The sequence below is a fragment of the Bactrocera oleae genome, chromosome 5 (genome assembly GCF_042242935.1).
Source record: "Bactrocera oleae isolate idBacOlea1 chromosome 5, idBacOlea1, whole genome shotgun sequence".
In the NCBI taxonomy this organism is placed as follows: domain Eukaryota; kingdom Metazoa; phylum Arthropoda; class Insecta; order Diptera; family Tephritidae; genus Bactrocera; species Bactrocera oleae.
Window position 1 is genome coordinate 69,010,404 of NC_091539.1, and position 12,800 is coordinate 69,023,203.

Consider the following 12,800-nt stretch of genomic DNA (forward strand, 5'->3'; position numbering starts at 1 on the left):
TCACACATCTATGCGCAACAAGTGCTTAAGTTTAAGGTAAAGAAAACACTTACCTCGACTAATAGCCACTGGCGGTAATAGTAACGGTTTATTAGGAAAGTCATCAAATGTTAGACCCGTAACAGACGCGCTCAAAAGTGGGTTTTTTACAACAGCACTTGCTGTCGGAATTGTAGCCAAACCTGGACCAGCTGCCACAGCAGACGCAGTGGTTGGACGTGACGTGTCACCTTTCTGCTTCTCTGACATTCTTCTCTGTTGATGCCAAACGAGCTATTAATTCACCAATACTAATATTTTCTTAACTTTTACACACTTTTGTACGATGATTAAAAGGGAAAGATCGAAAATGTAAAGCTTAATTGTAACTAAAACACCAAAAAAGAATAAACTGAAGGTATTTATGAAATGCAAAAATCTTCCGTATGAGGTGCAAAATAGCAACAGTCAAACGAATAAGCATTTAGATTAAAGGGGTGTAAGGGATGCAAATGCATTATTAGAGAGAGGCGAGACGGTTGCTTTCGCTGACAGTTCGTAAATTGATAAGCCTACAATTGTCAAATGATAAATAATAACAAACTACCTTACCGGTGAAGTGATGCTATATTTACACGCTAACTCCTTTAAATTAGGAACTTTATTTCAAAAAATACAGACTGTTCAGGATATGTCTTCAATAATATTAAAGAAAAGTGTTCAGAATCTTTTAATACGTCTAAAAATTTAATTACAGCTTTAATATTCGTACTTTACAGGTATTCTTTTCCTGTTATTTCAAAATTTTGTGTAATCACTCAAATATCAACGAGTTAAAAATATAATATATTAAAAAAATAAAAACATTAAAATATATAAATAATTTTTATTTTGTATCGGATTAACAGCTGATTAACACAACGTGTTTTAGATTGAACCGCAACTAACTTTAGCATTCTTATTTACTTCTGAATGTACATATGTACTCGAAAGATAAACATTATTACTTAGGCTTCTAGTTTTTCTAATTGCAAAAATTTATAATACAGTTACGACAGTAACATAAAATAAACATTTTTCAATGGAGATTGTTCAGGAATTACAGGAGCGCGCTTTGCCCGTGTACGAACAGTTAAAGAGATACAATATCTGTGACGACTCTGAAATCAGGTAAACACACCGTATAATTTAAGTTCCCTATTTTCAATTAAAATGTAACTTATAGTGATTACAAACAGAAGAGGGAATCCTTCGCTCTACAACTTACACAAAAGAGTGTCAACAGTCGTACTTATGTGGAATATATTATACTTGAACGTAAGATGTATCGATTGGTTGAGCGCAAGGAAGCCAGCTTTAAAACTGAGTTGAGAGGTCTGAAGAATAATCTTATAAATCACATTACAAAATTGTATCGGGAGTGTCTTCAAAAATTCCCGGAGGCTGAAGGCTTGTGGAATCACTTCATAGAGTTCAGTAAACATTCGAATCCAGCGCAAGTGCTTGGCATATATGAAAAAATGCTTACTGTAAGAATAAAAAATCTAAGAAATAACCTACTCTAGTAATTTAATTTATTTCCTTTTCTTTAGTATCACGGATCAAATGAAAAAAACTGGGTGGAAGCAGCACTATGGGCTTTCAGCAATGATAGCGAAAATTTTATATGGCAAGACATTTGTACAAGAGGGTTACAGCGACACCCCAATGAGGAGATACTTACCAAAACATTATTTGATTTATTAGTGTTTGTTGCACACAAACGGATTGAAGGTGGTCAGAGACTCGATTACGAGAGCGCCTTAAGACAAGCAGAATGTGTATATAGAAATAGTCGAACAACTATAACTAATTTGCAATTTTTTATTGGTTTGGTGCGACGTTGTGAAGAACCTCCATTTATAAATATTACAGCACCCTTACAATTAAAGATTATTGAAGACCTAGTGGAACGTTATCCATCACAAGAAAAATTGTGGGATTTTTTGGCACAGCGTGAGTTACGTGGTTTTGCCCTGAGTGATATAAAGGAGCATGCTAAAAGAAATGAACATGATAACGTTGTTGCTTCAGAAATTGATAATCTGGACTCTGCCGACAATGGCTCAAATTTGACAAAGCCGGTGTTCAAAGATCGCCCAATGAGACAACGTATTGAATTATGTGCTAAGGTATACGAAACTGCCTTAAAAACGGTAAGTGTGGGTTCTCACAAAATATATATTCTTTTATAATGAGATACTTATCTTACGCAGCTGAAAACCCGAACAATATGTCACGATTATATTAGCGCAATGTTGATCATAAATGAAAATAATGAAACAGATTTGAAAACAAGACGTAAATACTTGGCAATGGCTCTAAAAATGGGGCACGAATCTGGTTTAATGAGTGAGGAGCATTATTGTGTATTTTTGCGTTTATTAATCGTGACTGAAACCGGAAGGAAAATCGCTGAGTCCATTCTAAGTGAAGTGTGTTCTGCATACAAATCAGGGAAATTGTATGAGGTGTGGATTTCGTACTATATAAGTCAAAACGATTCGGACATGGTTGAAAAAATTCATGCTAAAGCAGTTAAGGACCTAGGAGATAAGTCTGGACCAATATTCGAGTTAGCTATTCAATACTTTAAAACCCGATATGACGAAGACCGTTCGACCCTTGAACGGTTGTACCGTGATGCTATTAAAATGACTAATCCAAAATTTGGCATATTTCGTGCTCAATATCTGGAGTTTTGCATGATTAATTCTCCTTTCGACAAAGTGCGCAAGGAATACGACCATTTAAGTCAATTGCCGCCACCCTGTCTAAAATTGCATGAAAAAATGGCTGAATTGGAATCCCAAGTTATTTTAAGGGTAAGTCTCAAATTGTAGCTGTTTAATGTGGCTTATTAAATTCAAAGAAATCCAATAACACCATATTTTTGTTTACAGACTAAAAAGGACACTGAGCGTCGGCGACAGGTATATGAAAACATGGTATTGCAGTTTGGTAAGGAAAACACATCGGTTTGGATGGAATATGTGCGTTTTGAATGTTCATTTGGTGACAAAAATCGAGTAACACATATTTATGATCGAGCGAAGGCGACTTTAAGTGAGAATTTGGTGTACCCCTTCCAAATGGAATACGATTTAAAAAAAGAAAATTTCAAAGCCGAAGCAGATTAATTCATGTTTACCAAAAACAGTAACTTCACAAATTAAAATAAAGCTTAAAATAACATATCTGATAAACAATAAGTTTCAAATTGTAATTATTTGGAATTTAAATTTCTGTATCAACTTTGGTAATATTAAATGAAACTGGAAATCTTCGTTTCACCAGCAGGAAGAGTCGGATAAAAAGCAATGTTACTCATAAATCATTGTTTTGTTTTTGATATATTAGCAGATTTTTTGTACTAAAATTATTACGCAGAAAATTTTCATTTAAATCCTAAAATAATTTCTCAGTTTTTAAAGAACTTTCCGCGACAATTTTCGCTACTTTCCGTGGCTCCTTTACTAGCGTGTTTGGGCATTGCATTTCTGTCCAACTGACAGGTACCATTGGTGGACCATTCGCGCCACTGTCGCTAGACGTCGCAACTACTACACCCAATTCGTTTTCTGCAGTACTTAATTGGTAACACGACAGCTCAGTTTGAGGTAACTAAAAAATATGGAAAGAGTTAATTTATTGTTAAAAATTATGAATATGAATATAAAATTAAATTACCACGCGAGCTAGTATGACATCTCCTGGACGGAATGATTTATACATTTCAACTCTATCTTTTTCAGTAGCACGTACATCTTCTTTACGTACTATTCCTCGATATGTACGTTCAAGTATGTGATCCCCAATGCATATTATAGAGCATTTGGCAAAGCGTTGATTTACTTGCAGAACACGCGCTGTTATTACATCGCCCGCAACTGGAACAATGGTCTGGCTACCAGCACACTTTACTTCTATGTATTTACACTAATTGCAGGAATTTAACAAATTATTATTATTGCAGTTTTAAAAAACTTATTACCTTATCCTTTTTTTTAACTTGCACGCTTCCAGCCAATGTAGCATAAATATAACCGCCACGTTCATAAGTTCCCTGACCAGCTACGGTAGTCTCTTCTGAAAGACATAAACGTTGTCCTGGTAGGCACAGAATCACCTCAGCATTATCCGAATTACTCGACTTTTCCATATTTGAATCAATTTCCATTGTTTTCTTTAATTTATTTATTTAAAACTCAAATTATTATATTTTTATATATAAACACGCCGAACAGCTGTTTGAAATGATCGATAAGGCAGTGTTATAAATTACCACATTGCCAACTACACAATTGTTTTACAATAATATAAACATTTAGGTTGGGTCTTCGGAAACTTTTAGCATTAACAAATAATTGTTGCAAACTTTTAATTGAGAAGAAGTAAATTTATTTCGTGTATACCTTAACAGCAGGTAATATATTTTGTGAAATCAACAAATTGGCATAAAAAGAGCTGAATCGTAAGGTATCCAAAATTGTATAGTATATGTACATATCCCACAATAATTTATATATATATACATATATATTAATGTTACTTTTTTTTGTTAAAGTCATTACATTTATACATATATAATGTCAGAATCAAATGCTGAATCTGAGTTATCTGATGGCTTGTCAGGCATTGTGATGGATGATCTACTTAGTAGGCATCGCCGAGAACGCAAAGATTTGCAGGCTAAAATACAAGCACTAAAAAAGTCTGCACCAAAGAATGATAAAAAGAAACGTAAAGAGATAATGGAGGAGGTTACTCGCATGGAGAGTGACTTGGAGAAAAAGCAAGCCACTGAATTAGTCGAGGTAGAAAAGGAGAAACAAACCCAACAACAACGCCAAAACGAGAATCCAAATGAGAAACAAAAAAACGTCGATGACGTCTTGTGCAATGGTGATGATGAAGAAGATGCCAACGGTACTACCCAACGTGTTACTAAAGCACAAAAACGACGTGATAAGAAAGCGCGTGAAGCCCGACAAAGAGAGGAAGATATACGGGTTGCAGCTGAGGAAGCAAAGTTCGCACCAAAAGCTATTGAAGGGCGTGCTATACAATCAAAATTGTTAGAACGGCAGTTAACACTTCATAGTATTTCTTCCGATGGCGATTGCCTCTACAATGCGGTACGGCATCAGCTGTCGCAAAAGGGCTTACCTACCTACAGCGTGCAAGAACTGCGTAAGGAAACTGCTAACTATATACGCGCTCATAAGGATTCATTGATTTGTTATATGACTAATCCAAAAACTGGCGATTTACTTTCTGATGCTGAGTTTGAAAACTACTGCGAATTATTACATACTACACCAGCATGGGGAGGACAAATCGAACTAAAAGCCTTATCGTCCATACTTAAAGTACCCATTGAAGTGCTACAGGCAGAAGGACCACCGACTGTACAAGGAGCTGACGAATTTTCTGGGCCTAATTTATTAATAACGTACCACCGGCATATGTACAGTCTGGGTGAACATTACAATTCATCTGTGCCAATCGTACAAGTCTGAAATGCTAAGACTAATGAGTGAAATTATCGTTTTCTTTTATTTGTAAAACAAATACAAAATAAAACCCATAATAAATACGAACTACAAAATTAAAAGAATTCTTCCTAAAAGAAAATAACATTACTACTAAAAAATAAGTAAAACTCGATTTTTTTTTATCAATTCCTCTTGTGTATTTGTTGCAACAGTAGTCTAATAAATCCGATTTTTCTTGGTTTCTTAGGCTCAAAGCTCAAAATAATGTGTAAATAATTTAAAAATTAAGCAATATATGTTTTTTATTTACAAACCAAATACAATTTACATAATACAAACATTTGTTATTTTACATTAAAATACTTAATAAATTTAACGATTTACTTTAAGTGTACTTGGAAGTTTTGTATTATTGTCAAAAATTACAATCGAAGTGTATAAATTTATTAATAAATTGTTTTGCTTTTGGTGCAAATTTGGAAGAACAAGTAATGCATATTAAGTAGAATGCGCCTTAGCAATTAGATTGTTAAAAGCACAAGCATATTATTGTAAACTGAATTAAATATATCTATTTGAAGAAGGCATTTTCAATATCAACTTCACTTATTTATTTCATCAACATCAATGTGTAGGCGCGGTCACAGCCTCCGTTACATAGACTCATAATCAATTTTTCTTCTTGCTATCAACACTAGTTGCCGAAGGGCTTGACGTCTTGTTTTTGGATTTTTTGTGTTCCAATGTGGATGGCGAATGCTTTACCGAAGACTCCGACACTGCAGGAGAGTTCGGGTAAATGGCGAATAACGATAACTGTATAGAGCTCAACGCCAATATGAATAAATTTTGATACTAAAAAATAATAACATACAATTTACGATGTTAGATTAAGTTAGGTTAGTCTGGAATTCACGATGTTAATTACAGTAAAAATTAAAAGTAATATAGTAATACATTTTACTTACAGCCATCACGAAATTACGGATAGAAATCGCATACAACGCCCACGACCCAGCTACTAGTGTACCAGTCAATATAATTGGGAATGGCATACCCTCTGTACTTTTCTTTTCAATTATTTTATTAAGATGTAATAGTGGCGATCCAACTAAAAATACTAATATCCCAGTGATGAGCAAACCAAAACGGAATTCAATTTTCTTCGGATCTTCAAAAGCCGCATACGCTAAACAGGCTACTGTGAAAGCTCCAGCAATACCAATTTTCGACCATATTTTCATTTTAAGCTCATTCGAAGAGTACCAATAGAATGCAGTCAAGAAAACGACGTTGATGGCAAAGCCGAGAATATTAACCATAATAGTAGCAGAATCGCCCATTAATGTGCCCATCTTTAAAGTAAGAACCGAACTGCAAAAAATAATTATAAACCATCATATTAATAAATGCGTATATTAAGAGAAATATAATTAAATTTACATTTTTTTCATTAATATTAACTCATACATTAGCAGACACGTTTATTATTACAGTTATAATAAGGACAAAATAGTATATATTTGTTCCTGTTTTTTCTGCAAGGAGCATAGGGCCAAATATGTATACTGTACCGGAAATACGTAAATTGCATGTGCACGTAATCAAATTTGCATTGGTTTGTAATCTTTCCATATATGTATGTATGTAATTACATACATTTTTTCTATAATTAATCATACTTATATTTGCGAGCATTTTTAGGGTATATATTATCATTAGAGGTCGAGTGGATGATGGTCGAAAAGATAATCAAAATGTCACGCAGTCACAGTGAGTGTTATAAGTGGTTGAAGATAATTTGCATCAACTTATGTTTACGTATCAACTTTTATTTATGTACATACATACATATGTATGTAACAAAAGGCTAGTGATACAAGCCGGCTCTCATAGAAGTATAAAATCAACAGGTGGTATTTATATGGTATGTAGATATGCATGCCCCATTAATACAATAAATATGCAGACTATAATGTACAGTATGCGTTTTTTAAATTACAAATTAATACATAAACGAAGTAATTACAACTACACATGCAAGTACATATGTTCATATGTATATAATATATTTTATAATGTTTGTGCGTATGTATGTTTCAATTTAAATATGTAGTAACGGAAACTTACGAACTTATGTCTCTCATATCACTTGCGCTATATTTCATATGGAAAAACCGAGAATGATAGAATTATCATTTTCATAGAACAACACGTATGTTGCGATTACGATTTTTACCTATTTCTTATCAACTCATTTCGACTTTAATGAACCATATACAAGTATATACATACATACATACGTAAACGTAATTCTAGCAAGGCTTATCAGTATGTTATTAAGTTATTATGTAAGCACTATTTGGAGTAAAATCTTAACATTTTTGACTCCTTGTGCTTACTTTTGAAACAGATAATCGAGACGAAACCGTTGGAAGTGATTGGCAGTATAATCAGAGTATTATTCACGGATAATTCCAATAAACCTAAGTTTCAGGATATAGTTGCAGTCAGATAGTTGCCATTAAGGCAATACGCGTGTATTCGAGTCTAGTTTATGAATGCTCAATTTCTGAGCTTTTTCGTAATAGGTCCTATGAGAGTTCCTGATCATAGCGCAATTGGAGGGCCGATAAGTTTGCATAGATACTCTCGTCTAAGTATCTCCGGACTTGAAAGGTTGTCGGCTGCACAAAAGACCGATTATTCTAAAATAATATTAATAGTAATGGTAATAATTAAAATAATAATTAAATATTAATTTAATTTGAATGTAAATACAGGCACCTAACAACTTGCTAATATATGTAATAATTGTGGGAATTATTCGAAAGCCTGATAATTACAAAGCAGTAATGAATATGACGAATCAACCTTCAAACAAAAAAATTCTATATACATTTTTGTATTCAGTTACGAATAAGTGACGTCCTCCCTCTGCGAATGACAGGCACCTTGCCTTGGTGCAGAGGTTTACGTGGCAAGGCATTCTCGGCTCCTCCCAATCGGTCTGAGGAGTGCTACCTTATCTTATATTAGAGGTCGAACCTAACTCTTTCAGCAACAAACGTAATTCTGATTTCGAACTTGATGTAACTACATATGTACCATACATATACTGCTCCACTCAATAGTAGATACTATATTTGTACATACATACAAATGCATAGCTATACATATTTGTTTACGATGTCCATCCGAAAGGTATACAGAGTATTTCCCTACAAACACCTGCACATATGCACATTTGACATACATACACATGTTTGTTGTCTTCCTTTTCTATTCGTCTTTCTATGACTGGGATATCTTACTTATTTACTATAACAATGTTAATGAACTTACAATAAAAATCCGTTCAGCTGTATTACTTACAGTACGACACCACCGAGAAATGGTTCTGGAGGATATCCATCACTACGCCCCCTTTTGCGTATATCGTTTAGCAAAAATACACCGGACAGAAATTGAAAAGTTGTAATCGTTCCGGCAACTTTTGCGATGGCATCACTATAAGGAGCCAATAAATCACTTAGTGCATCCATACGTATTGTTGTTGTTTGGCGTTTTAATCCTCGAAATTCAATATCCTTGACAACGTGGAATTTCTCTTCGTATTGCACAGCAATGAATGCGGTTGTGAAAGCTTTTTCCTACTCACTTTAGTAAATTTCTACCGCTCTCACGACTTTTCAAAAATTCTCTTCTCACTCTGTTGGTATTTTAGTGCAAACATGAAGTTCAAGAGCACTTCCGCCGCCGGCACACTGCACTATTATTGAAGACGTCCTTCTGTCAATTCAATTTAACTCATACACACCCTCACCATAAACTTGCTCTTGTTGTTTTTTCGCTATGATAAAAATATGCGCTTCGCTGAGCGGTTGATACTTTGTTGTTTAATTTCGATTTTTGCCTATTTTCCAATTTATTTCTCCACTCTTAATGGACTTGTTTTAATTGTTTTCATTTAGTACACCTGAAATTTTGTTTAACAGTTTTATTTTTTATAAAAATTGTCATTGATTGCTCAATGTCATTCCGGTTCAATATGAACAAATATAAATCGCTTATTAAGTTCAAGTGATTGAGATACAGTATTTTTCGCCTTAGGCACAAGATTTACGTACAATAAACGAACTATTGCTTTGTGTTAATTTATTCTAATCTCATTTTGTACAAGTATTATATGTATTATGTAAAAAAGTGCCTTTATTCAGAAAAAAATAAGGAACAGAAACGAGTTCAATGCACCAAACGAAAACACGACGTCTCTACTCGAACGTGGACCAGCTTCTGAGCTATCAAATGTGACTACAGCTACTACACTAGTCGATTAAAATTCTTGATTGCTAAAACTTGAAACGACTACAAACGACAAAAACTATAAACACCGGGAGATATGCGGCTTGATACGTCGTTTGCTATAGAGAGCAGTACGAGTGCATATTTATGTATGTATATGTAGATAGAAAGTATTCCGAAAGTGTAGATGCAATTAAACAAGGTGTTGTTGGACGAGTATTAAATTTGTACTCAATATAAATTATATATGCACAAATATATAACTGTGTTTGTATCATGACACAGCTGTTTTGCCTCTCAATTGCACATCTAATATACCCGACCTCCGCTCCGGCTCAACATTCCACTCGCTTGGTTCTTCGATTACATATGTACATACCATATACAGGGTTATCCCAAATATTCTATTTGAATTGTTGCTGTTGTAGAGGAAGAAGGCGCGATTCTAGTACTGATTTTAGTGAAGATAATATAATGATTACCTTAAAATACGTAAGATATACAAACGTCTATAAGAGGATACATTTAAAAATTAACTGGTAATAACGGAATAGACTCCTTTAAAATTTTGTTTTGGAATTTCCAGAAAATAGTTTTGCGCGGACGGAGAATCGATCCTAATCAACGGTGCAGCTGTGACAGTTTTATACTTGTGAAATATATTGATTATACTTGTATTTTTGAAGAATACTTCAGGTTATAGTTTACTGCACACTTACATATACATTTAAAATAAATGTGTATATTTTTTTTATATTTTACATGAATGATATACATATATGTATGTCAAAACCGAAAATAACATATAAGAAATCGTTAAACATCTTCCCGCAATACCGGCTTTGTCTTTTCTGATACAAACGGTACTTTTCCGGGTTTGGAGTGCCTTCGAACGTTTGTCTCCTTCACCTTTTCTTTGTCCTTGATAGCGCGCATTTTGCGTTGTGCGTTCAACACGTGTTTCGGCACTTGGCGATGACGAGCAATACGCTTTATTTGGGGGTGTGCGGCAAATTTCTCCTTTAATTTCTCTTGATAGTTGAAAGCGACACGTTCGCGTGGTCTTATCACACCCAATTTCTCGGACGCATTTGACTTCCACATGCGTATGTTCATTTCATCAGAACCGGAGAATATATAACGATTATCTAGGGACCAAGCAATGCAAACCACATGCTGCATACGTTTTGTATGGTAAATTTCCCTCGAATGACTATGATGTACATTGTAAATACGTATAGTTTTATCGTAACTTCCTGAAACGAATTCTCTGCCGGTGGGTGAATAATCCACATCCGTTACTGCAGATACGTGATCAAAGTGAATTTTGAGAGGGTTTTTAAGCTGGCGTGTATCGAACGTATAGAGGCTGCAAGTAATAATGAACAAGTAGTATCTTATACAAAATAAATAAGGATATATAGCACTTACTTGCAGTCCTCATTGGCAACAGTGAAATTGAATGCTTCCATTGGGTTCCAAGCAAGTTTATTGCTTTTCATGGTTAAAACGATTTTACGCAATGGCAGAGCTTCTCGTTGGTCATAAAGTATAATGCTTCTATCGCTGGCACAGCACGAAAGTAGGGATGTTTCAACTTGATTAAATGCAACTGAATGTAATGTGTCTACACCCCATTTAAGAGTTTTTAATGGATCATTCCGATTTTCATCCCAAATAGCACAGACCTCTCCACATGTTGCATAAATCGACTCATTTCTATGATGAGAAATGCCGGTAAGAATTGTTCGTGACAAAATAGTATTTACTGGTTCTTCCTCTTCATCCACATCCGGCATATCATTCTTCCATACTTTAATAGTTTTGTCATCACCAACTGTGAAAAAACGATCACCATTTACCGAGTAAACAATACCTCGAACGAAACCATCATGAGCAACAAAATTTCGTATACTAGTACGATTCGCTAAATCCCAAATTCGAATCTCGCCATCATATGCACCAGTGACAAATGTAGAAAGATGCTTTGGATGCTTTCCGAAGCATGCAACACCATCTCGATGACCACTTAAATTACCTACGAAGGGTTTGGCAAACACACGTTCTAACTTGGTGGCATTTAACGCACGAACGTACTCTCGAGCCGTTTCCATGGGATGCAATTCAGGATCGAAATTCCTTGGCACTGAAATAAATAACTTTTGTTAACAAAACGATATGTATTTTCCACTTCTCACATACTTCTATGATTCTGTAATTTGGTTTCGCGGACATATTGGTCCGGATTTCTACTTATCATTTTAACTTTCATTGTTATATTTTGTTTATATGAGGTATTTATTAATAATATACGTATGAAGAATAAAAGTCAAAATAAAAACACGATGCGCACAGTTCACCCTTAAACAGCTGCTAAATACAGGAATGCATTAAATCAGCATTGATAAATTATCACTGAAATTGTCAAACAGTTATGGCCAATTCACATAGAACTTTTGCTTAGTTTTACCTTGAACAGGGAGTTTCCAATTTTCTAATTTATTCCCTACTATTGAGCAGAAATGAGAACTTTTAACAACGCTCACTGGCAGAAATACGTATCTATCAGCATAAAGGGATATACTAAATACTTTGAACAAAAAATACTAATGCCATACATATGTATGCGTGATTATTTTTTGTACGATGATATAAACGATTTTTATACTTTGATAAAATGCGAAAGATTATACAAAAAAATTATATATTACTTTTTTAATTAATTTTCTAATTTCAATTATTACAAATTAAATTAAACAAAATTATCAATAATTTATCTATGCACATATGTACGTACATACATATGTACATCAATATGGAGTCAAACAAGCATGTTGATATCAAGCTCTTTTAAGTTCTCTGGTTTCAGTATTAACTGTCACGGAAAGCGAGGAAAGCTTTATTTAAATGGGCCTTTTCGAAAATTTATTTTTTATTTAATCAAGGAATAGTTCGTATCACTAAATATGTATATACAAT

The 12,800-nt window shown here is 34.2% G+C and overlaps 6 protein-coding genes across 8 annotated transcripts in view; 2 read left to right on the top strand and 4 right to left on the bottom strand.

The window, feature by feature from the left end:
• The window catches only part of LOC106615783 (Phosphatidic Acid Phospholipase A1), a 52,667-nt gene extending 52,223 nt beyond the window's left edge, over positions 1-444 (bottom strand). The window contains exon 1 of the mRNA XM_014232127.3: positions 54-444. Coding sequence (XP_014087602.2) covers positions 54-249 — 196 coding nt within the window. The 5' untranslated portion in view covers positions 250-444. The remainder of the gene's footprint in view (positions 1-53) is intronic.
• Positions 445-889: 445 nt separating this feature from the next.
• LOC106615798 (U3 small nucleolar RNA-associated protein 6 homolog) lies at positions 890-3,230 on the top strand. Its single transcript, XM_014232148.3, has 5 exons — positions 890-1,149; positions 1,205-1,508; positions 1,572-2,174; positions 2,235-2,843; positions 2,922-3,230. The coding sequence occupies exons 1-5, from the start codon at positions 1,061-1,063 to the stop codon at positions 3,156-3,158; spliced, it is 1,842 nt and encodes a 613-aa protein (XP_014087623.1). The 5' UTR covers positions 890-1,060; the 3' UTR covers positions 3,159-3,230.
• Positions 3,231-3,352: 122 nt separating this feature from the next.
• Csl4 (exosome component 1 Csl4) lies at positions 3,353-4,282 on the bottom strand. Its single transcript, XM_014232151.3, has 3 exons — positions 4,013-4,282; positions 3,709-3,957; positions 3,353-3,642 (listed from the first exon to the last, which is right to left on the bottom strand). The coding sequence occupies exons 1-3, from the start codon at positions 4,196-4,198 to the stop codon at positions 3,427-3,429; spliced, it is 651 nt and encodes a 216-aa protein (XP_014087626.2). The 5' UTR covers positions 4,199-4,282; the 3' UTR covers positions 3,353-3,426.
• A 49-nt stretch (positions 4,283-4,331) lies between these two features.
• LOC106615799 (deubiquitinase OTUD6B) lies at positions 4,332-6,116 on the top strand. 3 transcript variants are annotated; one of them, XM_014232149.3, is made up of 2 exons: positions 4,332-4,444; positions 4,586-6,116. In XM_014232149.3, exon 2 carries the CDS (start codon positions 4,608-4,610, stop codon positions 5,538-5,540), a length of 933 nt encoding a protein of 310 aa, XP_014087624.2. In that variant the 5' UTR covers positions 4,332-4,444; positions 4,586-4,607; the 3' UTR covers positions 5,541-6,116. The 3 variants fall into 3 exon arrangements, with proteins under 3 accessions (XP_014087624.2, XP_036221460.2, XP_036221461.2); XM_036365567.2 differs by having other exon boundaries at positions 4,350-4,520; XM_036365568.2 differs by having other exon boundaries at positions 4,350-4,497.
• On the bottom strand, positions 5,793-9,850 carry LOC106615800 (sugar transporter SWEET1). The gene is made up of 3 exons (XM_014232150.3): positions 8,892-9,850; positions 6,485-6,890; positions 5,793-6,371 (listed from the first exon to the last, which is right to left on the bottom strand). Exons 1-3 carry the CDS (start codon positions 9,059-9,061, stop codon positions 6,186-6,188), a joined length of 762 nt encoding a protein of 253 aa, XP_014087625.2. The 5' UTR covers positions 9,062-9,850; the 3' UTR covers positions 5,793-6,185.
• A 668-nt stretch (positions 9,851-10,518) lies between these two features.
• On the bottom strand, positions 10,519-12,211 carry LOC106615803 (DDB1- and CUL4-associated factor 13). The gene is made up of 3 exons (XM_070109428.1): positions 12,024-12,211; positions 11,253-11,967; positions 10,519-11,190 (listed from the first exon to the last, which is right to left on the bottom strand). The coding sequence occupies exons 1-3, from the start codon at positions 12,091-12,093 to the stop codon at positions 10,638-10,640; spliced, it is 1,338 nt and encodes a 445-aa protein (XP_069965529.1). The 5' UTR covers positions 12,094-12,211; the 3' UTR covers positions 10,519-10,637.
• Positions 12,212-12,800: the final 589 nt, after the last annotated feature.

What these genes read in the sequence shown, in the direction of transcription:
- LOC106615798 (XM_014232148.3), top strand. Translation starts at nt 1,061, where the DNA reads ATGGAGATTGTTCAGGAATTACAGGAGCGCGCTTTGCCCGTGTACGAA. An exon ending in TGTGACGACTCTGAAATCAG is followed by an intron (nt 1,150 to 1,204) that starts GTAAACACACCG and finishes TGTAACTTATAG; the next exon opens with TGATTACAAACAGAAGAGGG. An exon ending in ACGAAACTGCCTTAAAAACG is followed by an intron (nt 2,175 to 2,234) that starts GTAAGTGTGGGT and finishes TATCTTACGCAG; the next exon opens with CTGAAAACCCGAACAATATG.
- Csl4 (XM_014232151.3), bottom strand. Translation starts at nt 4,198, where the DNA reads ATGGAAATTGATTCAAATATGGAAAAGTCGAGTAATTCGGATAATGCT. An exon ending in AAGTTAAAAAAAAGGATAAG is followed by an intron (nt 3,958 to 4,012) that starts GTAATAAGTTTT and finishes TCCTGCAATTAG; the next exon opens with TGTAAATACATAGAAGTAAA. An exon ending in ATGTCATACTAGCTCGCGTG is followed by an intron (nt 3,643 to 3,708) that starts GTAATTTAATTT and finishes CATATTTTTTAG; the next exon opens with TTACCTCAAACTGAGCTGTC.
- LOC106615799 (XM_014232149.3), top strand. Translation starts at nt 4,608, where the DNA reads ATGTCAGAATCAAATGCTGAATCTGAGTTATCTGATGGCTTGTCAGGC.
- LOC106615800 (XM_014232150.3), bottom strand. Translation starts at nt 9,061, where the DNA reads ATGGATGCACTAAGTGATTTATTGGCTCCTTATAGTGATGCCATCGCA. An exon ending in TTTCTCGGTGGTGTCGTACT is followed by an intron (nt 6,891 to 8,891) that starts GTAAGTAATACA and finishes TATTTTTTGCAG; the next exon opens with TTCGGTTCTTACTTTAAAGA. An exon ending in TCCGTAATTTCGTGATGGCT is followed by an intron (nt 6,372 to 6,484) that starts GTAAGTAAAATG and finishes ATTATTTTTTAG; the next exon opens with TATCAAAATTTATTCATATT.
- LOC106615803 (XM_070109428.1), bottom strand. Translation starts at nt 12,093, where the DNA reads ATGAAAGTTAAAATGATAAGTAGAAATCCGGACCAATATGTCCGCGAA. An exon ending in CAAATTACAGAATCATAGAA is followed by an intron (nt 11,968 to 12,023) that starts GTATGTGAGAAG and finishes TATTTATTTCAG; the next exon opens with TGCCAAGGAATTTCGATCCT. An exon ending in GTTGCCAATGAGGACTGCAA is followed by an intron (nt 11,191 to 11,252) that starts GTAAGTGCTATA and finishes TATTACTTGCAG; the next exon opens with CCTCTATACGTTCGATACAC.